The 24,949-nt window shown below is 44.0% G+C and overlaps 2 protein-coding genes and 2 pseudogenes across 2 annotated transcripts; 1 reads left to right on the forward strand and 3 right to left on the reverse strand.

Annotated features, from left to right (window-relative positions):
• Positions 1-841: 841 nt before the first annotated feature.
• Positions 842-2,433, reverse strand: LOC133885689 (transcription termination factor MTERF5, chloroplastic-like; annotated as a pseudogene).
• Positions 2,434-5,108: 2,675 nt separating this feature from the next.
• Positions 5,109-9,077, reverse strand: LOC133884064 (uncharacterized; annotated as a pseudogene).
• Positions 9,078-11,956: 2,879 nt separating this feature from the next.
• On the forward strand, positions 11,957-13,832 carry LOC133885465 (transcription termination factor MTERF4, chloroplastic). The gene has a single exon (XM_062325185.1). It carries the CDS (start codon positions 12,073-12,075, stop codon positions 13,546-13,548), a length of 1,476 nt encoding a protein of 491 aa, XP_062181169.1. The 5' UTR covers positions 11,957-12,072; the 3' UTR covers positions 13,549-13,832.
• Positions 13,833-17,880: 4,048 nt separating this feature from the next.
• On the reverse strand, positions 17,881-22,257 carry LOC133884213 (protein RESISTANCE TO PHYTOPHTHORA 1, chloroplastic). The gene is made up of 5 exons (XM_062323561.1): positions 21,792-22,257; positions 21,177-21,387; positions 18,474-18,643; positions 18,328-18,394; positions 17,881-18,249 (listed from the first exon to the last, which is right to left on the reverse strand). Exons 1-4 carry the CDS (start codon positions 22,122-22,124, stop codon positions 18,368-18,370), a joined length of 741 nt encoding a protein of 246 aa, XP_062179545.1. The 5' UTR covers positions 22,125-22,257; the 3' UTR covers positions 17,881-18,249; positions 18,328-18,367.
• Between the last annotated feature and the right edge of the window lie 2,692 nt (positions 22,258-24,949).

A 24,949-nucleotide genomic window follows, 5' to 3' on the forward strand; every position in this document is an offset into this window, starting at 1 on the left:
CAAGTATGCATAGCATCTCCAGTAATCACCTTGGACAATGGCATGGGGCCTGAAGGACTAGAAGTTCCCAAGTATTCAGATGGTGTGAAACAATTGAGACCATTAATAAACCAAGGAAAATTTTCGTTGCCTCAACTCTCAACCAAAAAAGGGTTGGCATTCAAACATTGAGCAAAACTTTACAACATCAAGAACTGATCATAAAGCTAAAAGAAACAATTGAAATACTACATTCTCTAATTTCAAGAACTCAAAGGTTATGAGTATACTTAAGATCACACAATGTGAATAAACAGATGCTAAACCACAAGCTACACCTTGGATGCACATTCTGGTGGGCACTAGGAAGTGGGACAAGCTTATTAGAGAGCATGACTAGCTGAGTAGGCTAGTGTTCGTGTTTCCAAATGAACATCCTTTTTTTGATATGCATGTAAAGCAAGCTTGAAACCATAAGGCAATTAACCACCTTACCTCCACTTTGATCATCCATCAAGCTCGTATAGAAGGTGGCATTGTAATTCACCGAGAAGAGAGCCTCATTCTAGAATAGGCATTCTCATATGTAATACTACTGTACATAAACAGATAAACTTTGTACATCGAGTAGCAACTCAATAAGTACAACAAACTCACAAGAACCATTTTGTGAACAGAGCTACCATCTTCGACTTTTAAATGCTTAACGGGTTCATAAGTGAAATTCAGTGGGTACACACATTACATGCAGCCAGGGATCAACACAGATAAAAAGTCATCAACTCAAAATAAAATGACAAATTCACTAATTAGAAAGGAACGCAGTAACTTCAGCCGGAAAAGAAAAGAAGCACCTAAGTACGTTCCAGCGACTTGTTTCAAAATCACAACATACTTCAATAACTGGCTTAAAAATCATAAATAGTTAAACAATGTGGTTCAACATAACAGACCAAGTAATTTGACATCATCGCGACGTCTATGCTTCTAGATCTGTCAGGCCAGAGGGTACAAAATTGAAACCTACAAATGAAGACGATACAGCATAAAAATTGTCCAAGAGTAAGGTCGCAGTACGAAACAGAGTTAGAATCATGGCATGCTTTGATCTCAATGGCTTTGGAAACATGTAGTCTAAACTACAGTGATTCGATTCAACTGGAATACTAGCCTCTTGGCTTCAGTGGAACTAGAATGCCTGATCCTTGAATCCTTCAAATTTAATCTTACCCTCATATGCTTCAACAACATCTGGCACATCGTTAGCATACCTCAATACGTACTTCTTCGAGAATTTCTTGGAACTACCGAGCAATGCGGTAAGTAGCTTGATGTCTCGCTCAATCTTCCCCTCCCTCATCAGTACGCTCAGCACAGCGCACCTCGGTAGGATAGTCTTCTTCAAGCTATACCCTATGGACACAGGATACCCCATAACCTCGCTTAAGTCAAGCTTCAGCTCATCCAGGAAAAACCGGAGTTTCTCCTTTATGCTCTCATCGGAGATGAGCAGTATCGTGGGCTGCGTCTTGAACGCCCTGTGCAGCTCACCCTCGGACACCCCTAAACTCCGGTACAGCGCCACCTTCCGCAGCCATGTCTCCCTGCTTAGGCTACTCATCACACGGAAGGCGTAGACAAAGCGGGAGTCCGTGATAGGGAGGCCAAGCGCCTCAAGGTCCTCAAAGATGCCAGCAATGCGGTCAGGCGCGATCCTGAGGACGCCCATCTGGATGAGGAGGAGCTTCGAAATGGCCTCCTCGTTGAGGCCGTGGCGGCGGAGGGCTTGCAGGGCGGGGCGCATGTTCTTCTCGAGGTCGAATAGAAGGGCGTACGGGTGACGGGAGACGGCGGTTCGGATGTTGGCGTCGGTGCCGAGGATGCCGCGGAGGAACTCAATGCTGGGGACGATGTGCTTGTCGAGGCTGCGCTCGAGGAGGGACTTACTAGCGAGCAAAGCGACGGGGAAGCCGATGGAGGCGAAGAAATCGAGCTTGGGCCGGATGATCTTTTCGGGGTCGAGGAGCAATAGTTTCGGGGCCATGCGGAGCAACCGGGCGATTTGGGCGTCGGCGAAGCCGTGGCGGCGGAGGAGGGCGAGGACCGAGTCGGCCTTGGCGGTGGAGCTGATGCGGAACCCGCGGGAGGCCATGGCGGCGGCAGCGGCAGGGGAGAGGCCGCAGGAGGCGACGAGGTAGGAGGCGGTGGCGTGGCAGGGTTCCGGATCGGGGGTTCTCGCGAGGGGCGTCGAGTAGTAGCGAAGGGAGAGGCGGGCGGCGTGGATTTGTGGCTGGGGTTGGAGAGGATCCGTGCAGGCGGCGGCGGCGGCGGCGGCGCGGCGGATGAGGGTGACTAGCCGCCGGCCGCCGAGTGAGGGGATCATGTTGGGATTCCGGAGTAGTATTGAGTCGACTCGAATGTCATCTTGTGTAGCCAGGGGTGGACGGAAGGAGATCATCTGACTGGTAATATGGTATCGTATGAATTTATATTTATTGGATCTCACTAACGGTACATGTAACATAGTCGCTGACACATGAATTTATATTTATTGGATTTTATATGAGTACAATCTCATGTGTTAGTAATAATGTCATCTTATACAGTTATGTTAGATATACAGTTATGTCAGAGGAATCAAGTTAAGACGGAGTTAAAAATTGAAACTAGAAGGAAGACATTGTTTTTTAACACACTTCTTAGTCTTCATGCGTCTAAAATCGTGTGCAAGATTTTTAGGTAACCGTGTGAATGCCGGTGAGCTTAGGGGAGGGGTTAAGGTTCGAGGTTCATCGGTGACTCTAGGGTTTAGAGGGAGGTAGGTGGCGGGCGAATCGACAGTGGTGTCACCGGAGCCGCGAGCAGCAAGAGGACGATGGACGGGGTTGGCTACGGGGAGTCGAAAATAGATTAGTTAGCGAGGAAGGAGCAGTGGCGACAGAAAAGCTGCTGGAGACGATAGGAGGAGGGGGCGGGGCGAGGGAGTGAGTCACGTGGATTAAGCGGTTGTGAGAAGTAGAGAAACAGAGCAATTAATATGAGGAGAAGAAGTAAATAGACATTCGTCGGATATAAATTGAACGACTGACAACATCGCTGAAAAAAATAAAGAAAATCGAGGACTGAATAATAGCGTGACCCTTTTTTTGAATTTTTTTTATCTCTCGCGTGATGTATAGTAAACCTACAAATTATACTTATTAGACAATTGTACTGCTAGAAAATTATTACTTTTTTCAGAATTTTCAAACCAAAATTTTTATTGTGCCAGGCATGGCGTTCTGATATGATCATGGGAGTCCTTATTTTTCTTCTGAACTTTCCGGACTCAAACTTTGATTAATAGAAATAGATCTACCAGTCGTGCTTCATATGGACTCCTTTTATTTTCTGGACTTCTAATCCAGTTTCTTAAATATAATTATATATTCGCATAATTGACATGTGTTCGTTTTCTGAGCACTGACCATAGCAACATGGATAAGTGATGCCCCGCAAGGCCGCAAAACCAATTCTATTGCAGCTTTACTGCCACAAAAATGACTGGAGGCTAATCGTAAAATGGGTGCGTCACCATTGGATGTGATTGCTACAGAGAAATCCAAACCATCAATGAAAAAAATGCTGCCTTTCAAGAAAAATTCGGTGAAAACGTGCAAACTACTCCATAGAGTACTGCCGTGTTTCAACTGGTAAATCACAATTCAAAGATGAGGTTAAAAAGCTTACACCATTTAAAGGTACCATACGGATGAAAACAAACAACCCTGGAGGCCCAGACCTTTCCTTCTTTGCAAAAACTACATCAATAAGTTCATAGCATATTCAAGAATCGGACCTAAAAATAACAAGTGGCCTGGAGGTCTAAAAGTCCTCCAAGTATTCAAATGGTATGAAACAGTTGAGACTAATAATAAACCAAGTATTCAGATTTTGAGTAGAACTTTACAACATAAAAAAACTAACTAAACCAGTTAAAAGAAATCATCAATCCTACATTCAATAATTACAAGAACGAGCATTCTTAGAGATCATGCAATGCATATTAGCGCATGCTAAACCACGAGCTACACCTTAGATGCAGAATCTGGTGGGCACTCGCCAGTGGTGCAAGCTTGGATAGCAATTAGTGGAGTAGCTCGGTGCCAATCCTCGAGCACTTCTTTTCTCCTCCAATGGAGACGGTGGAACAAAGTTCATTTCCATCAGACGTCAATCAGGTCTTGAATTGACTCACATATCGAGATAATGTTTACCAGTATAGCCTAGTAATGTCTCAATGCTGATAATTTGGAAGCTACTTCACTCATCTGGTGAATCAAGGTAAAGGAAAAGAGGTCCTTATGACAATATTGTTACCATTCTGTATTTCTCAGTAAAATTGTTTGCTGATGTTGTTGATGTAATGTAAGTATGCAACCATAGGCAGATTCATCAGCGTATCTCCACTATGGTCATCTATCCAGCTCACAAAGAAGGTGGCAATGTAATTCGCCATGACAAGAGCTTCATTCTAGAATAGGCATTTTCATGTGCAATATCACTGAATATACACATAAACTTTACAAATATAACAGTAACTCAGGAAGTGCATCAAACCCACAAGAACCATTTTGTCAACAGAGGTACAAGTTTTCACTTTCAAATGCTCTACAGTTTGGTATGTGAAATTCAGTGGATGCACACATTACATGCCGTGAGGGACCAACAAAATCAGGATGCTCTCACGTTCTCCAAAAAAAATCAGGATGTTCTCAACTGTTAATAAAATGACGAATTTATCAAATAGAAGGGAACACAGGGTCTTCAGCCAGACAGTAAAAGAAGCACTAAGGCCATTCCAGCGACACATTTCAAAGTCGCAATATATTGGAAGAGCTGGCTTAAAAAGCATAAACATACCAGATCAAGTTGCTTCGACAACATCACAAGGTCTACGTCTCTAAATTTGTAGGCCAGAGGTTACAAAACGGCAGATGCTATGAAGATTGTACAAAGTGAAAAATGGCCAGGAATGGAGTAACATCGCACTATGAAACAGTGTTAGAATCATAGCATGCCTTGATCTCAATGGCATTGCAAACATGCAGCCTAACCAGTATTGATTTAATTCTATTAGACCACTAGTCTCATCGCTTCAGTGGAACTAAAACATCCTGATCTTTGAATCCTTCGAATTTAATCTTACCCTCATATGCCTTAGCAACATCTGGCACATCATTAGCATACCTCAATATGTACTTCTTCGAGAAGATCTTGCTACTACCGAGCAATGCTGTAAGTAACTTGATGTCTGGATCAATCTTCCCCTCCCTCATCAACACGCTCAGCACAGCGCATCTTGGTACGATGTTCTTCTGCAAACTATACCCTATAAGCACAGGTTGCCCCATTACATCGCTTAATTCAAGCTTCAGCTCGTCCAGGAAGAACCAGAGCTTCTTCTTTATGCTCTCATCGGAGAAGAGCGGTATGGTGGGTTGCGTCTTGATCGCCTTGCGCGGCTCACCCTCGGACACCCCGAAGCTCCGGTACAGGGCCACCTTACGGAGCCACGTCTCCCTGCTGAGCCTGCAAAACGCGCGGGTTCCGTAGAGGAAGCTCGTGTCCGTTATGCCCAGGCCGAGCGCCTTGAGGTCCTCGAAGATCTCGCTGATGCGGTGGGGCGAAATCATGAGCACGCCCATCTCGATGATGAGGAGCTTCGAGATGGCTTTCTCGGGAGCCCGAGGCGGCGGAGGGCGTCCACGGTTGGGCACATGTTCTTCACGAGGTCGGCCATGAGGGCGCGTGGGGTGAGGGAGATCGCGTAGCAAACGTCACCGTCGGAGCCAAGGATGCCGCGCGGAGGAACTGGATACAAGGGACGAGGTGCTTGTCGAGGCTGCGCGTGAGGACGAGCGGCGTGGTGGCGAGCTTGCGAGGCTGGACGCCGAGGGAGACGCAGAGGTCGAGCTTGGGGCGCAGGATGCGGTCGGGGTCGAAGGTGAGGATCAGCTGGACGCGGCGGGCCATCTCGGTGATGTCCGCGTCGGTGAGCCGTACCGGCGGAGGAGCGCGCGGACGGCGTCGGCCTTAGCAAATACACTCTTCACTACGCACGTTTAAGTTTTAACCATTGTTTTCTAAAATATATATTGACAAAACAAATAAACTCATAATAAGATATGAGTAATTTTGTTCTACCGTGGTTTTTTTTTATGTTTTAGTAGTTGTTAAAGTTTTAAAAGTTTAATAACACGTATTTAGGTTAACAAGCGCGTGAACTTTTCTTTGGAACTACCTATAATGTGTCTTATTATGACATCTTTTCATGTAATTTTGAAAATCATGAGCCTTTTGCTTGAAAAGGTGCTTTGAGTACAAATATATTGGCACTGTGGCAAAACTTTTTTTTTCTAAAGGAGATTACCTCGGTTTCTATTGAAAGCCAATAACAAAATTCAAAACAGTAAATAGAAGTACATGACATCAGAAGGGGGAGAATGACAGCAGAAGCATCAGACTACTGGGACACTCAGCACAAACACGAGATCAAACAAATCAGGTTCTAGGCGACAGACATGGATATGCTATTGCACACGACCAAATAATACCCAATTAGAGCTCATAAACGTCGGAAATGAGGCCATCAACAGGTGCGCATCCTTGTAGCCACTCGCGGACCTGGGAGTAGGCATTGTCCACCTTGAGCTTGTCATCTCGTCTGAGGAGGATTCTCCATTTCTGCATGAATGATATAGCGAGAATCAGGATGTTCGTAGGCTTGTTAGGAAACTTCTTCTCGATGGCCCTGACGTTCCTTGTCCTCCGCAAGGCCCAAGCTATACCTGCAAAGAGGAACAACCCTAGAGTTTGAGAGATTTTGAAAAACTTCGGAAGCCAGCTTGCCCATAAGTCAGCTACCGAGATGGGGAATCCATTCCAACCAAAGATATCTCTCACAGCGTTCTAAGAAAATTGAGTCATCGCAGAGCCAAAAAAGATATGGTTGACGTCCTCAAGCCTATTACATAGACAACAGTTCAAGCTCCCTTTCTAACCCTCTTCTTCAGGGAGGAGGTCACAAGAAGCTTATTATGTAGCATCTGCCAAAGGAATACCTTAATCATAAGGGGAATTTTACAAGACCAGATTTTCTCAGCTTCCTTGCTAGAAACACCTTCAAAGGTAAGAAATCTATACATCGACCTAGTGGTAAATCTCCTTGATTTGTCCAGGGACCATATCACCTCATCTTCCCTATCATTTAGCTAGGGCTCCTCCCACTGGAGCAGATCATTAGCAGTCAAGCTCCTTTTAAATTACAGATCCCACTCATTGTTGACCCAGCAGTCAGATACAAGGAGCTCTGGGTCAGCACACAGTTCAAAGAGTTCAGGGAATTGGGTTTTCAGTAGAGTTTCACCCAGCCACACATCCTTCCAAATGAGCACTTTGCTACCATTATTTACTTTCTACTCAGCCCCCTAGTGAAAGAGGTGTTTAACCTTATGTAAGTCCTACCAAAACTGGGAAGAGCCTTTCTGTCTGGAAGTGAAAAAATTGTCCTCAGGCATGTATTTGGCTCTTAGTAATTTGAATCAGATGTCCTCCGACCCAACACAATTTTCCAAACCCATTTCAGCAACAAGCATTCATTCATGACAGTTGTATTCAGGATGCCTAGACCTCCATAGTTCTTAGCCTGCATATAGCCTCCCATCTGGCCATATGGTATTTGTTCACATTGTCAGCCCCCCTCCAAAAGAACCTGGATCCGATAATGTTCATCTTCTTGTGGATCCCTTTGGGAGGAGGTAGATACCCATGGTATACATGGGCAAGCTAGTCAAGCAATAGTTTGTTAGGGTCAGTTTGCCCCCAGAGATTAAGGTTTTACCCTTCCATGGATCTAATAGTCATTTTTGAAAGGAGATCAGAGGAGGCAGCAGTCCCTAGATGATGATCAAAGATAGGGATGCCGAGAAATTTTTCAAAGGGAGCTACCCCAGTTTGCAGTTAAGCATGTTGGCCACCCTTTCCTGCTGCTATTGGTCCATCTCAAAGGCAAAGACCTTACTCTTGTGGAAATTGATCTTGAGCCTAGACAACCACTCAAAGCAGTAAAAAATGATCTTGAGAGTGAGGATAGAGCTGTCAGTGCCATCAACCATAAGGATTGTGTCATCAGCATACTGAATATGAGTGATCTCCTCTGGGATCAGGTTGTCTACAACCCCTTGAGTAGACCTTTGGTTGCAGCTTTGGCCATCAGAGCATTTAAATTATCAGCTACAATAGGAGATAGAGGTTCACCTTGTCTTAGTCCTTGGTAGGTTCTAAAATATAGTCCCCTTTAGCCATTAATATTAATGCAGACTCTACCTCTCATAACAAATTGCATGACCTATTGAATCCACATGTGGGGGAATCCTTTCCCCCTCATGGCATCTTCCATGTAGCTACACTTGACCTTATCATAGGCCTTTTTAAAATCTATTTTCATCAACAACCCTTTTTGTCTCTTACTCCTTAACTCACGAACTACTTACGAACTACTTCATGGAGAACTACTACTCCCTCCAGGATATTTCTTCCTTTGATAAAGGTTGTTTGGCTTGAACCAATAACCTCTTTGCTACTGGGGTGAGTCTATTGTTGAGGACCTTGGTAAAGCCTTTGTAATCAACGTTGAGAAGACAGATGGGTCTGTATTGTTTAATGGTGTTGGCCTCCTTGACCTTAGGGATAAGAGTTATAACCCAATAATTTAGACTCTTCAGATCTAGCCTCCCAACATAAAAGTCATTGAACATGTCAAAGATGTCCATTTTGATCCAATCCCAGAACACCTTGAAGAAGGTGGTAGTGAAGCCATTAGGACCAGGGGCAGAGTCTTCTTTCATATCTTTGAAGGCCTTTTCCACCTCCTTGGCAGAAAAGGGCTGAATCAGGGTGTCTAAGGCATCAAGAGGTAGCTTGTCATGGTTGTCCCAGAATGAATCAGCTAAGTTCAATCCATTCCTGCAATCAGATCCAAAGAGGGTCTTGTAGAAATTATAGATGTGTTCTTTGATTTGGCCTTCAGAGCTAATATGACCTTGATCAGTCTCCATAGACAGGATCAGGTTCTTCCTCCTCCTTTCATTGGCTAAGAGGTGAAAAAATCTTGTATTGTTGTCACCCTCTTTCACCAAGGTATGGCCACATTTCTGTTTCCAGTAGATCTCCTCCATAGAGAGAATTTTTTCAAGGTTCCCTTCTAAATTGTATCTATTCTCCCATTCCACCGAGGATAAACCTTCAGAGTCTGCTTTACCATCTAACTCAGCCAATTGAGCCAAGATATCCTACTTAGTTTTATTCTGTTCCCCAACCTGGTGTCTATGCCAGCCTCTCATAAATCATCTAATGTCACATAGGCTATCATGCCACATGTCCATAGAATAGCCATTATCAGGTCTTTTATCTTTCTTCTCCAACCACCTCTCCCATACGAGCTCTTTGAAGTTGTCAACTGAAAGCCATTGCCTTTCAAAGGTGAAATAGCTACTCCTCTGAATCCCAGCCTCCCCTGAGTCCAAGATAATTGGGTTATGATCTAAGCTAATTCTAGTCAGGCTCCATGCATAACATAGGGGAAAATTTTGTTCCCACTCACTAGATATTAGGGACCTATCAAGGCATTAGGGACCTATCAAGATTAACCATAACTGGGTCTAACTGTTTGTTAGTCCAAGTATATTTGACCCCAACTCTTCTTATTTCCCTTAAGTGAGAGTTGGCTATGAAGTCATTAAAGAGATCCATCAGATTCTTGTTGATATTAATGTTATTTTTGTCTTGGGCATCTCTAATGAGATTGAAGTCGCCTCCAAAGAGGATTGGCAATGACACCTTGTCACATATACCTTTCAGTTCACAAACAAAATTCTTTGAAGTGTTGTGATCTGTGGGGCCATATACCGAGATAAACTCCCATCTAAGGTTGGAGATTCTCATTCTCAAAGTGATTTGGGTGTGCAGAACTGGTGGACCTCGCATTGCTCCAGCTCCAAGAGATCCTCCTTGACCCCCACTAAGATCCGCCGGAGTGACCCTGGGCAGGAAGCACCCGCCAAGCAAAGTTTTCAGAGCCAGCTATTTCTTTAAGTTCACTAGCTGTGAAGACCTTCTTCACAGTTTCCTGGATGCCAATGATATTCAACTTTTCTTTCAGGATATAGTTCTTAATTTGCTTTCTTCTCACAGATTTGCCTAGTCCTCTAGCATTCCAGATGAAGATCCTTATTTATGTTTTTTCTTTGGTCTGCCCCTCCCCTTCTTTTGCTCAGCCCCCCTGGGGCCTCTCCAGATTCTGAGTTGTGACTGTTAAAACCTCTGGTAGAGTTGTCAATGACCTCCATGGTCATATCCTATTTAAGATTCTCCTCACTTGACACTTCCTTGTCATGTTGTTTTTGCAGGAAAGCTTTATAGTTTGCCTCTGCAATCTTAGTCCTAGCCAATTCCTCAGCCTTAAAGGCATCAATTTGAATATCTATATTATCATCTACTAAGTCTAGTTCTGAGATAACATTAGCAATAAAAGCATTGGAAGAATTGTTTAGAATAGTGAACTGGTTAGTATTAGAGGAGGTACCTGTAGTTGAGTTCTTCTGCTAAGCTCTCTTCATAGCCTTGGTTTGGATGGAAACCCCATTCCTAGGGATCCTAGAGCTTGCTCTAGTTGCAACACTTGGGTTCTTTCTCTTGTAAGTTCTGATCTTTGTAGTTTTGGGAATATCAACCCACCCTTGGGAGCTGTCCCCCTCCTTAGTTTTGGAACTAATTTGTGATAGGATATCAAAGTTTTCCTCCTCTGCCTCCCTAATCACAGATTCTTGTTGGATTCCAGACATCCCAATGTCAGCAGGCCCCTTAGAAAAATGGTTAGCCTGACCATCAGCATAGAGATCATAGACATTATCTTAAGGGAGGGCTAGCTTGGGCCAAGAGTGGCAAAGCTTTTACCAAATGGGAAATGCTTCACATACATCCACTTGTACGCCTCCGTTGGAACTAGATGTTTTGGCCTCTTTGATTAAACCCAAGTGATATTAGTCATTGAATCTCCTAGATGTAAATGAGTTATACGAATGTGTTGCAAACCCAAGTGATCTTAGCCATTGAATCTCCTAGTTGTAAATGAGTTGTATGTATAGGCGCACTCAAGTTTAGCGTCGACTCTTCAGACTAGTAAAGCCATGACAGATTAGCTAAGACTCCGGTGTCCCTTTGTACAACCATAGTTTCTCTCTCTTGAAAAGGATGATGCCTCGTCATTATCGCTTGTTATTAGTTTCACAAGCCATAATATTGTGCTACAACTATTATTATGGATAATCCTTTGGATTTGGAAGAGAACTTGTACAATCATCTTATGATTCATCTAGCCACTGTTTGACTTTAGTATGATCACTAGCACAAAAACTAATCGACGCACAGCCAATAGACAACGATTAAGTAACATATAGACACTACTCTAGAGCCAACATCAACATTTTGTGTTCATCATTTTTTTCAACTTGCCTAGCTAGTATCATCCCCTATTGTAATTTTATCGATCTCCAATTTCTACATCTCCGATCTTCAGTAGATGTTGTATGAGTACGTTTGGATGATGATGTGAGTATATACGCGTATCTATATGTTGAACTAGGTGCCTCGAATAAAAGACACCATTGATGATCACCCTAGTTGCAAAAACCTAATTTGAGCATCACTGCAATGATGTCCTCTTGGTGACATTAAGCAACATCAGCCAAACTTTCATCTCATGAATAACAGTATCCCACATTGCAAACTGTCACAATTCATAATACGGGGCTCCGTGAAATTTTGGCCAAAACTCAAACCTTAAATAAGAATAGCTCAAAAATGACTTTTTTTCCCATTAGAAAGAAATATACTTATCTAGTGCAACCTTTAGAAAGGACACCCTAAAATATCATCCCGGGGCGGCGTCTACGTTCTCCAACGGTTCAACCCCAACCCAGCGTCGGAGCCCACTACGGCCTACCGTGAACCTCTCCTCGACTCATCCTCAGCTCTTACCACTCCCAAATCCCAATGATCCTCTTCTCCGTCCACCGCACGCTGCCCCTCCTCCCCGCCCACAACCTCCGCAGGCTCCTCCGCCTCCGCGCCTCCTCCGTCTCCGCCTCCGCATCCTCCCCGCCCCGCGCCGGCCGCCGCTCCCCCCGCCCCCCGCCCTCGCGCCGCTCCACCCTCTACGCCCGCCCCAGCCTCCTCGACATGGAGCGAGACCGCGCCGCCTGCCGCGCGGACGTCGACGCCTTCCTCTCCTCCCTCGGCGTCGACCCGGGCGAGCTCGCGGGCCTCGAGCTCCCGGTCACCGTCGAGGTCATGCGCGAGCGCGCCGAGTTCCTCCGCTCCCTCGGCCTCACCCACGAGGACCTTGCCGCCTACCCGCTCGCGCTCGGCTGCAGCGTCCGCAAGAACATGGTCCCCGTCCTCGACTACCTCGGCAAGCTCGGTGTCCGCCGCGATGCGCTCCCGGACCTGCTCCGCCGGTACCCGCAGGTTCTCCACGCCAGCGTCGTCGTGGACCTGGCCCCCGTCGTCAAGTACCTCCAGGGGATGGACGTCAGGCCCGCCGACGTGCCGCGCGTGCTCGAGCGATACCCGGAGCTCCTCGGGTTCAAGCTCGAGGGTACCATGAGCACCTCCGTCGCCTACCTCGTCGGCATTGGCGTGGCGAGGCGGCAGATCGGCTGCGTCATCACCCGTTTTCCTGAGGTGCTTGGCATGCGCGTGGGCAAGATTATAAAGCCTTTCGTCGAACACCTTGAGGGCATTGGGCTGCAGAGGCTAGCTGTTGCGAGAATAATTGAGAAAAAGCCTTATGTCCTTGGGTTTGGGCTTGAGGATAAGGTGAAGCCTAACATTGAGGCGCTTATGGAGTTTGGAGTGAGGAAGGAGGCTCTAGCTCCCATTGTGATGCAGTACCCCGATGTTCTTGGAATTGAGCTGAAGGACAAGCTTGTTGCACAGCAGAGCTTGTTCGAGTCGAGCATTTTGGTCAGCCATGATGATTTCGGGAGAGTAATCGAGAGGATGCCACAGGCTATTAGCCTTGGGCGAGCTGCGGTTCTGAAGCATGTTAATTTCCTCACGGCCTGTGGCTTTATGCTCTCGCAAGTGAGCAAGATGGTTGTGGCGTGCCCCCAATTGCTCGCACTGAACATGGATATAATGAGGATGAACTTCGAGTACTTTAAGAATGAGATGGAGAGGGATTTGGAGGAGCTGGTTGAGTTCCCTGCATTCTTCACATATGGCCTCGAGTCGACTGTGAGGCCCCGACATGAGATGGTGGCTAGGAAGGGATTCACATGCTCTCTTGCATGGCTTCTTAATTGTTCTGATGCAAAATTTGACGAGCGCATGAAGTATGACACGATCGGGGTTGAGGAAATGGAGGCTGAGGATTCTTCCGACATGAATACATTTGCGGAGGAAGTTGAGAGTGAGGAGGATGAAGACAGCGATTATGATGACTCCGACGATGAGTTTGTTCAATAATTTGCTTCATAGTATCAATTGCTATCTGACGAACTTGCATGTTGGTCTTAAGCTTGATGCTCTGTTGTATATGATGCAGTCATTAGATTGTCAATTTTGAAGTATGTGATTGGTAAACTCAAATGCTGGATATAATCAAACTGTAGCTTAGAGGTCCAGTATATCCGGATGTCGTTCAACATTGTATGTTTAGCTGTGTAATGTTGTATTTCTATGCCGAAGCATATATCAAACCATATTTCTCATGTATGTGCAGAGGTTAATAAAAAGAGCAGAGGACCGAAGACAGAGAAGAGTGTTGATAGGTTTTCATATGGCATCGGAAAATCTCGACCGATGAAAGATAGGTTCCTTTTTTGGGTTGCCAGCTCCTTAACAAATGTTTTTTGGGTTCCGGTTTTTTGGATGGAAAAATGATTTCCTGAAGGAAGCTTATCTGCAATCTCACGTGAGCCTTTAAACGCTCCTTTCTCAGTTTGGATGGCTTCCTTTGTATAGCAGCCTGAGTTGTTTAGTTCTTCCTTTCAATCTACTAGCGCTCAAGCCAATCCTCCTTCATGATTCGTTCCTGTTTTTTTGTCCCTGCTTGGGTGCCTCTTTGTACAGTGGTTCCTTTTCCTTCTTTATATTAATATATTTACCGCAGCAGAGGATTCCCCTACTGTTCCCCTCTAAAAAACAAATGTTTTCAATTACTGCAGTATCGGAGTCATGTTATGTATCTCAGTTACGTGAGGCTCTGGATGTGGTGCGAGCAATGTTTGCAACTTTGAATCACTGCCATGGTTATCTCAGAGTTCTGGTAGTGATCTCTGCCGGACACTATAAATTTGTTGTATTTTTTCTTCAATTAATTTGGGGATGAAATTTTGCTCTCTGTATCGAAAAATGTAGGCATAGAGTTACATCAAACTTTATGGATGTCATGTAGACGATTCACATGTTATATAATATAAAGTGACAATTGCAAAGAAACCACTACTCCTGATGTTATTGCAATCTTGCTACTAAAAAATTACAAAAATACCATTAAAACTGTCATTCGAGTGATATCTTTGCAAAAAAATAAAAAATCAAGAAGGTATTTGCAAATGCCCCTAATATTAAACTTCACATTGTTGTCCAGCACTGTCACTTGAACTTGATTTTGTGCATTTTTGCAAAACCCTGAGCAGATATTGTTAGACTGTGCTGTGCATGAGGAGCCTGGCATTTTTGTTCAGAACTATGTATCATTTGCATTGAGGATTGTGTTTCTCTCCGAAGGTTATGACAATGTCCGTATACAATTCAAGAGAGATCTAGGCATCAGTCATCATATTCTAGTCGAGTTCTTCCCAAATTTATCATTAACGGTGCATATGAAAAACAAATGAAACAAGACAAATAAATAAATTTGAAGGGATTGTTGCAATTGCAGCGTCCTGCACTGCACCCATCAGGATCCATGGAAAAATCTTTGGTGCAAATAGGTGTAAACGTCAACAAGTACCATGCGGACCGCGGTTGATATCACTAAACATGTAGCAAGTTTGGCCCTTATAATAAACTTTGACAACTTTGCTGATGCCAAGAGCGTCCAGAGGGTTTATCATAAACTTTACAAATCATTTATAGCTCTGCAGTGCGCCCAGATGACAAGCCTCTTCAATCTGTTGGCTGTCAACTCGAGCCATCCTAAGGCCCTGACTTACACCTGCATGCTACTAGTACTGAATAAATCGGCTCAGCACGTACATTGGCTCGAATTGGCCCAAAAACTCCACTTCGTGAGCACGTCAGCTTGCTAACTAGCGCCTGCGAATAAATGCAAGTATCACGATTCCTGCACAATGCGAGCCTTGGCGTACTCGGACGGCCACTGCAGGTCGCACGCGCCGTTGCAGATTGCAGCAAGGCTTCACACTAATCGAATCAACCTAGAGCCAGCAAAGTTGTCAAGGTTCACTTTCTGGTTCTGGCCTATTTGACCAGGCGAGTCCGTCTGAAGTCTAGTCCAACCGTAGCTCCACTGAACCGCATAACCGAAGCACCACCCAACTCCAGCCACGCACGGACTTCACTCCACCGCGAGACGTTGAATCTCAGATGAATGGATAGTGTTTGATGCTACAGTAAAGAGAGCCTACAAGTTAACTGCACCTGCTTTTACCAATGTGGGCTAGGTACAATGCCCAACTTCATGTTAACCACCACACTTTGCATCTCTTCTTCTGTATTTTCCCTGATCAAGCACTCCCTATCTTGATTTTGGATATGTTGCTCCATGCTCCAAATTTTTTCCTTAATATGGATGTGTTTATCTGCATTAGAACCGAACAGGTCTTTGTAGAAGCCCACAACATACTTCTCCAAATCACCTTGCTTAGGAATTAGGCCATTATCAGTTTCTAGAGAAAAAAATATGACACTTCCTTCTACCATTAGCCCAGAGATGAAGAAACCCAGTGTTGTCCCCATGTAAAATCCAATCCTGACAACCTTTTTGTTGCCAGTAGATGAACATGAGATATAAGTGTTCCATCACTTCTTCTAACTTATATCTAAGATCCCATTCTTCAGCATTAAGACTAGCATGTTCTTCTCTCTGATCAAGTTCATCCATATGATTATTATTTTTCTTTATTCTCTTTTTAATATCACAAATCTATGCCAAATACCACTTATCCAATGAGTAAATTTGTTCTGACATTGTTTAATTCCACTCACCTCATTTTTGAAAGACTTTATCTCTAAAACTTACCTACAACAGCCACTGTTTCTAAAAGAAACTTTTATCTAGGCATATGTTTTTCTCCTGAATCTAACACTATGAGAGTATGATTTGAACCAATCCTGATCAGACTTGTCACAGTACTAAGGGAAAATTTAATTTCCCAATCACAAGAAACTAACACTCTGCCAAGTTCACCATAACCAACCTTCTCTATTTATTTGTCCAAGTAAAGCCCCCCCCCCCCCCTTCCTTTTCAACTCAATGAGATGATTAAGGTCAATAAAATTATTGAACAAGTCAACCAGCATTGGGTTAATATTACCTGTGTTAAAATACTCCTTGAATCTAATCAGATTAAAATCACCCTCAAGAACTAGAGGAAGTGACTCCTTATCATAAATTTCCTATAATTCCTTAATAAAGTCATTGAACAAATCATGATTGGTAGGATCATAAACTGTAATCATGTCCCATCTAAAATATGACCTTCTATTTCTCAAGGTTACCTTGATACAAAACTCCCCTACCCAGTGGTCCTCCACTTCAAGAGCATCCCCCTTGATGCCCACTAGAATTCCCCTACAGAGACCCTAGATGATAACCAGAACTAAGAAAAGTTTGTATTACCAATCAGTTGAGATAACTTCTTGTTATCAAACTCAACTTTCATGGTTTCTTACAACCCAATACCATCTAATTTCCCTATTTAATAATATCTTTTACATGTCCTCTTCTGATCTTTTTAGCTAGACGCGTATGCCAGTCGCGTCCAAGGTCGAAAGAACCAACGAGCATCAACCGGCAAGGGCCTACCACTGGCGACGAGAATGGAATCTCGAGCGGACTGTGAACGGCAAACGATGAAGAAACTATCATGGTAGAAACTGGAGATGTTAAACTCCTCCGCCGAGACACTGAAGGCACCAGAGATGATACTGGTTAGGTCCTAAGGCAGGAAACCTCGCCTAGCGTGATCAGCGTAAGCCAACAGCGCCCAACGGAGTTGACTCCTCCTCGAAAAAGGCAACACACCAAGGCACAATGCAGTGCTCTGGCGCCGACGCAGGGCTGGGGACAACAATCTCCTTGGAGATCTGCGGAGAAGCAACAAGCAAGGCCCTTGGGGGGAGCAAGGAGGAGTATCCCCAATAGCTGCCGACCCAGAGGGAATGGATCCTACCTAAGAGCTTTGTTGGCCACGCCCGAAAGCAGGAGGCGGTGTGTCAGAGCCGGCTGCTGGTCCAACCGATGTTAAACTTGCCGAGGAAGAGACATGACGAAACTGATGACGGTCGGACCCTACTGTATCGGAGGAGCTACCTCGCGAACGCTTGCAGCCCCTGGCGTGGTGCCGAAACCCCCTACAGCAAAAGCACCTTGGCGGAAGACGACATTTCGCCCATCGGTGCATCCAAAACAGGCAGTTTAGGCAGCGACCGTCGAGAGTTGCTGGCAGGCTGCGTTTGAGGGGTGCAATGGGTTGGCGACCCACTACCGCCCGCGGACGACGACACCGACCGTGCCCAAGGTCCAGCCAGCATCCACCATCCACAACATGGTATTCCTCCATGCTAATATATACCTCAAAATCTCAAAGCTGACTTCAACCATACAAATGTTTTGAAGCTGCGCATCTGCTTCATTTGATTCCATTTGGTACACTTTTTTTTTCAGAATAAGAACAGATAGTATCCAGGAGAACATCTGTTGGGAAATCATAACCCATCTAGAGCTGCCTAGTTCTTAGTCAACAAAAAAAAAAAAAAATCTGGGACTTCAGGTACATCTAGTTATCACATAAAAGTCAAAAGCCTGTTTTTTCATACTCCATGCTTATACACAACATATAAAAGGTTATATGCACTAAATCTTGAAAATAAATTAATCTAGCGGTCCCCTCCAAAAGACCAGCAAAGCTTTGCGGATCAATTGTTTTCTCAGTCACAAAAGACCTTCACTTTGACCTTTGCAGCCAGCCATCCAAACTGTGCAAACGAATATGATTAACCATATATTAATAACTGAATCCTGAAGGAGCGGACAAAATTAACATGAGAAAGTACCTTCCATGCATACATCACGAAGAAAGCACACAAAAGATCTTTACTCTGACCTTTGCAGCCATCCAAGCTGTGCAGAACGAATATGATTAAAGATATATTAAGAACTGAATCCTGAAGGAGAGGACAACATTAGCATAAGAAAGTACCTTCCATGCATACATCACGAAGAAAGCAAGCGTATCTGCTGACCAGACAACAGCGAAGGATTTCACGAAGAATGGAATAATAACATTGACCAGGGGGATCAGGAGAAACAAGTAGTTGAGAGCCTCTTTCTCCTTGTTTGAGCAGTCACGGGCCCGAAGTGAAGGTATAGCTGCAGAAGTAGATAACACTCAGTTAATATATTGAGGAAAAGGTTTCTATGCAGTAATAAGCAACAAATATGAATCAAAGCATTTTCAAGAACATGGGTGCAAAGTTCTTTTAAACTTTTGAATCATAAGCAGGAGCACTGCTCTTTCATTTAAGAAGGAAGAAGTTCAAGTGAATTGCATTGTGATGTATTACATAGGAAACTAAGAAAACTCGATGTACAATATACAAAGGAACTATGCTATCTCCGGCCGCCCGCAGGCTAGCTTCCGCAGAGCAATGTCCTCCTGGACTTGTTTGAAAACTTGCAGCGGTGGCATCGCTTTGTTGTTGAAAATTCTCTGATCGCACTCCTTCCAAATATGCCATGCTGCATACATCATGATCGCTGCTGTTGTTCTTCATTCCACCATTGCTTTGCTGGGGTTGGCTCCATTGCTGCATTCCACCGTTCCAAAACTGTCTCGGCCAGCGGGACTGCAACTACACCATTGTACAGGCGCGCACCTGCTCCCAGACCTCCCTGGCAAAGCTGCATTGCAGACAAAGGTGGAGCGCCGTTTCCAGCTCTTGGTCACACAAGGGGCAGGTCGTGTTGCAGGGCCAGTTGCGCAGAGTGAGCTGATCTTGGACTGAATGAGCAGCCAAGCGAAGAACTTGTGTTTTCCCTCAGAATGCGCTTTTCATATTGCGTTAGCGTTGAACATGTTGTAAGATCTCTGGAACTGCACCAGATATGCCAACTTTGCATTGTAGACTCCATGCTCTGTCCATTTCCATGTATTAGTGTCTGGCTGGTCCGTCAGTTGGACTTGCTCGACCAAATCACATAACAAAATGAACTCGGACATTTGCTCTGCTGTAGACGGCCTCATGAGCCCTCTTGGCCAATTGTGATTTTCCAGATCCTCATGCTCTATGTTGTTCTTGCGCCAAGCAGCTTAAAGAGACTTGGTGCTATCTCCTTCGATGATTGACCATTAAGCCAGTGTGAGTGCCAAAACTTTGCTGCGCGTGATATGTGTGCTTGTTCTGAACAGTTGCTTGTCAATATCGTCACACGGCGGTGTAGTGCCCACTCACAGCCAGTCGGCATCCATCCACTCAAACCGTAACCATCGGAGACGCAACGCTCTGCCAAACCTGTCTAGGTCTAAGATGCCGAGTCCTCCTATCCTTTTTGGCCGGCAAGCACGCTTCCAAATAACAGGGCAATGCCTGCCGTTGGCTTCCTCGGCCCCTTTCAATAGAAAGTTCCTCCTCAGCTTATCAATCTTCTTGATCGCCCACTTTTGTAATGTGAAAACAGGGTGCAAAGTTTTGAATTGCTGCAACTTGCAAAATCAACTTGAGGAAATTTTCATTTTATAATAATACTGAAATGTCCATCAGTTAAATGTAGCAGAGATGCGTGTGTTGCGATGGATTTGTGGCCATACAAGAAAGGATCGGATCCAAAATGATGATATAAGTGAATGTGTAAATTTTATATTAAGAAAATTTGTAGCCTACTTCTAGTCCATTCCATAGAGCTAAGGGCTTTTGAAGTGAACTAATTAGTGCATCTAACTCAATAAATAGTACAAAGACTGTCCATAGCAGACCACAGACATGGTTCTCAGATTTTAATATCCTACATGTGAATTCAGATTCAAATGTCAACTTGCCAACCAAGTTTTTATTGTGAAATAAAAAAGCTAAGTTACAAATGCATGATATTCCAGATATTACTAAATCAAATTGAATTCATTATATCTCAGAATTGAGAATAATGGATTGAAATTGGGCATTCAATTTCATGGTCTAATAACTTGAATATGGAAGCCACAAGAGTTTGGTCAGGTTCATATGACAAATCATATTCAAACAAGAATGCAGGATCACAATGGGAAGAGAAGGATACTTCACTCTGATTAGCAGTCATCAAATTTGTTTGTGCAGAACAAAATAAAATATACAGCACGGTAGAAAGCAAACAATGTTGTTTCTTCTTGAAGCATTATCTATAATTTTCTTAGAAACATTTTTTTTACCATTCTGTGCAACACTTGGTATGCCAATCACCAAAAGTGAACACAGGCTGGGTGTACACCAACAATAAGGTTTTTAGCTTATCAGACACTATTCCTTGCCTCAGAGATCGGAAATTGTAATGTGCAGCACTCATCGTCATCAATAAAATGCTAGGCAGTGCATCTGATAAAAAAGGGATTATTGTTGAATTTAATGGGAATGTTATTTAAGGCTAATCTAGAGATGCATGGGTAGACAGATCAAAGATAATGGGAATTCATTTAGCAGAAATTAAACCAAGATGCAAATGAAAACAATATATACTGATATTGCAAAAGGTCTTGGCTAGGGTAGATGTGATCATGTGACACCACAAATCCATCACCTTTTATTCTGGAGTGCGAAATAGAAAGAGCAGTTCAGGATGTAACACAGAGACAAACATTAGGTTCTAGTAGACCATATCAATAAATTGCAAATCACACTCTTACTAAGAACATAGATTGCAAAATTCTACTTACTGAACATCCAAATGGACCACATTCCCATCAACCTCCAGATGTCCGGCTCATTTGATGGGAACACGAGATTGAAGGAAAGGGCTCCACCCATCAGCATGGAGGCATATCCCTGAACTTCAAAGACAGTGTACAGGGCAGATCCAGGGACAGCAGGATTCTTTGTTTTCGTGGACGCCCTCGGTGCAAAGGTTGCCGCAGTCTTCTGAACTGCCTGTTCAGGAGCGTATCGCAATTACAATCAGAAACGTATAGTCATTACAAATGTGTTGCACAAGCTGGAGCGTCACAATTCACACACATAATGTGAAATTAGTTGACACAATGGTGAATTCTGCCAGCTGTATTAGTAAAACCTTGATCATTTCTTTGTGCAAATCTAGTCAACTAATAAATTGAGTGGAGAGATGCAAAATGGTCAGCCCTTCTACACAACTGTCCTAGAAAGGAAAATCTGGATTGATGGTAAAGCATCTATACCAATTACTCCTCTCCTACTAAAAATTGTAAGCGAGCTCTTGTTACTAAACTGTCAGGAAATTTCGCGCGAACTTATAGAACCCACAGAACTCTAGAATCATACTTCACTAAACCTAGGGGGCAAAGGAGGCCACTGACCTTCTTGAGCTCCTTATCGATCTTGGGATTGACGGGAGGCGGCTGCTTCCCAGCCGACGACTCAGCCGAAGCACCTCCCTCTCCGCTGCCGCCTTCCTCCCGTTGCAAGCTGTCTCCCACGGTATACGCCTCTGCCGCCACAGCACCGGCACTGTCACCGGAACCGGAATCATCCGTGCTCGCGCGAGCTGAACTGAGCTGCCGCCTACTCCTCCTCCTGCAGCCTGCGCTTCTCCAGGAGAGTGTGGCCGACGGTGACCGCAGGGCGGAAGCAACGGGCAGAGACGCGCAGTTGGCGATGGCAAACGCGCAGCCGCCGCTGAGCGTACGCATCGTTCTTGAGGTTTTCGCGGGGCAGAGGGAGGGGAGGAGAGGAGAGGGGAAGGGAAGGGATGGGGAACGGAGGGTCCTCCCGCCTTCACACCCTGCCGCTGGTAGTGGCTGCCCCTCTCACAGCCTGAAAGTCTGAAACGCTGACGATATTGATCCTCAAAAAAAAAAAAAAAAAAACGCTGACGATATGGTTCGACCCAACGCGTTGGTTTTTCTTGCCACACGACACCAGAAGACTTGTGTGATGGCAATTCTTTACAGAGTAATTTTTTTCTTCGTTAACTCAATTGCTGCACCTCAGCGGAAATCTCAGTCGAGTTTCCCTCGTATTTGGATTGGTACAGAGATTCGCTCGCAAGTAGCCACATCAGGCCCTATGGAGATGTATTTATTTCTAAGCTGATGGGTGCAGTTTTAAGGCGACGAGGCGCACGAAGCCCACGGTGACGAGTCTGTGGACACGCAATGCTCGGTGGAGGTCCGAAGGCGTCGAGGGACGTGGCTATTTTGCGCGCGCCTGCGCAAGCGAACCAGCAACTCTGTGACAACCAGCGTCCACGCGACGCACGTGGGCAGGGTGGAACCAGCGTCGAGCCTGCTTGCTTCGGGAGCAGGCCGCGGGCGCGCGCGAGGCCCATGTGGGAGGGCGCTCGGTGTAGCTGGTCTCCGGATATTATTGGGCAAGTCTAGGCTCTTTTAGAATTTTGACTCAAATTTTAAGGAAAAAGTTTTAAGAAAAAGTTTTGGAAAAAACGTTTTGAGAAAATATTAACGAGAAAAGTTTAACTAAAAAATTTGAGAAAAAAATAATGAGAAAAGTTTAACTTAAAAGTTTTTTAAAAAAGTTAATGAGAAAAAATTAGCTTAAAAGTTTTAAGAAAATAATTGTACAAGAAAACTTTGGAACAAAATTTCAGCATAAAATTTTTTTAATAAAATTTTCAGCACAAACTTTTTTAAACAAAATTTTCAGCATAAAAAAATCAAAAAAATAAACAAATTTCCAGCACAAACTATTATAAAAAAGTACGCGAGCCTCCCACATCCTACCTCTGCCCGCGCGTGACCACGTGCCCCGACAGCCCGCAGGCCGCGACAAAGCCCGTCGTCCATGACTTCGGGAGCGCACGGTCAAGCGCGAAAGGGAAATTCGGGCGTCGAGCCATCTGTTAGGAACCCGAGTCAGGCCTCTTGAGGCGGTGGGCTGCGGGGCAGCTGTGGGGGGAGTTTTTTTATATTTTTTTAACCTAAATAATTAAATAAATGTATTTTGGATGAAAAGATTTGCAAAACTATACCTCTAACGTCCCCTGGGAACGGTAAGAGCCTAACCGTCATATGAGAGAGTGGTAGGGTCTATTCTTGCAAATATTTTCTTCTGAAATACATGTATTTAATTATTTATGTTAAAAAATAAAAAAAAACTCCAGATGTAGGCGTGGTGTGCGGGCTAGCCCGTTTGTGTGTGGCTGCAGCGGGCATATAAGCCAGGGGCTGTAATTGAGCGAAACGAACAGACATTTGCTACCTTCTATTGAGCTTGGAAATCCTCTTCCCCACGGTTCCTCCCGTGTGCTTCCCGTGTTCGTCCTTCTCAGCGACACGATTCCAGCTTCACGCTGCCCCCCAGCGATCTCGGACGGCGGGGAACGTGACACCATCCAAACCTTCTCGGCCACGAGCGACTACGGCGAAGCTCGATGTAGCGCTGAAGGTGTCCAGCCGCCCGAAGCCCGGCGGCGGCGGGTGTTGACAGCGAGAGCTGAAACAGAGCAGGGAATTAACTATAGTGTATAAGAAAAAATAATTTAAATAAAAGAAAAGGATGGCTATTGAGCCAACATGGGCTGACGGTGCTTGCACCCAACAGGCACGTTGTACCTCTGCTCTCCTCCCCACCCTTCAAAAACTATGTTTCTCTTTCACACCACCACAGTGAAACTCGCAGGAGTCCGCTGCTTTTCATTCTCAAATAGATGTTATTTAAAAATATATGTAGTTAAACTTTAAAAGCTTTAACCACTGAATCATAAAACATATTAAAATCTATCAGATAAAAATGTTATTATTAGATTTATCATGAAAATACTCTCAGTTGATAATATATTCAATAACTGTTAATAACATTTCTTTAAAAAATAATGGCTTCGTTGATATCTACAATGATAAAAAAAAGTGTAGATGAAGTATCACCTATGTAAATGAGAAAATAAAGATGTATGACCGGGAACTTAGGTGAGGTTTTCCAACAAGAGGAAGTGCCAACCTCGAAGCAGGTGGCTCCGCGAGGATCTTGAAGCACATCCTAAGGTCACAAATTTGACTACTTTCCACACTAAAAATACTTCGTGCACCTCATCTATTATATTGCTATTTGAGTGTTAAAAGGAGCTATTATATTCACTCTAAAGGTCGTAAAATTACCACATTAATTATAAAAAAAATGATATAGACAACTAAACCAAAAAATGATATCTAATGGTCTAGATTAAACCAAAAAATTCATATCTAATATGATTAATAAATAACTAAATTTGAAATTAAAAATTATGAAAAATTAGCAGTTCGATTTCTATACGGTTTGAGAAGCAAAATATCTAAATGAAGAATCCAAATAAAATAAAATAAATAATAATTAAAATTGGGGTTAAAATAGAAAAAAAAATGGATCCATATCAATAGTCTTAGAAAAAATCAAATTATTATAAAATCAAATATCTAAATAAAGAGTCTATATAAAACATAATTAATCAATAGCTAAAATTTATAATAAAAAATAAATTCTAAAAAAACTCTTACTAAGATAATAGATTGAGAAATATCAT

This window comes from Phragmites australis, chromosome 11 (genome assembly GCF_958298935.1).
Source record: "Phragmites australis chromosome 11, lpPhrAust1.1, whole genome shotgun sequence".
Lineage (NCBI taxonomy): Eukaryota > Viridiplantae > Streptophyta > Magnoliopsida > Poales > Poaceae > Phragmites > Phragmites australis.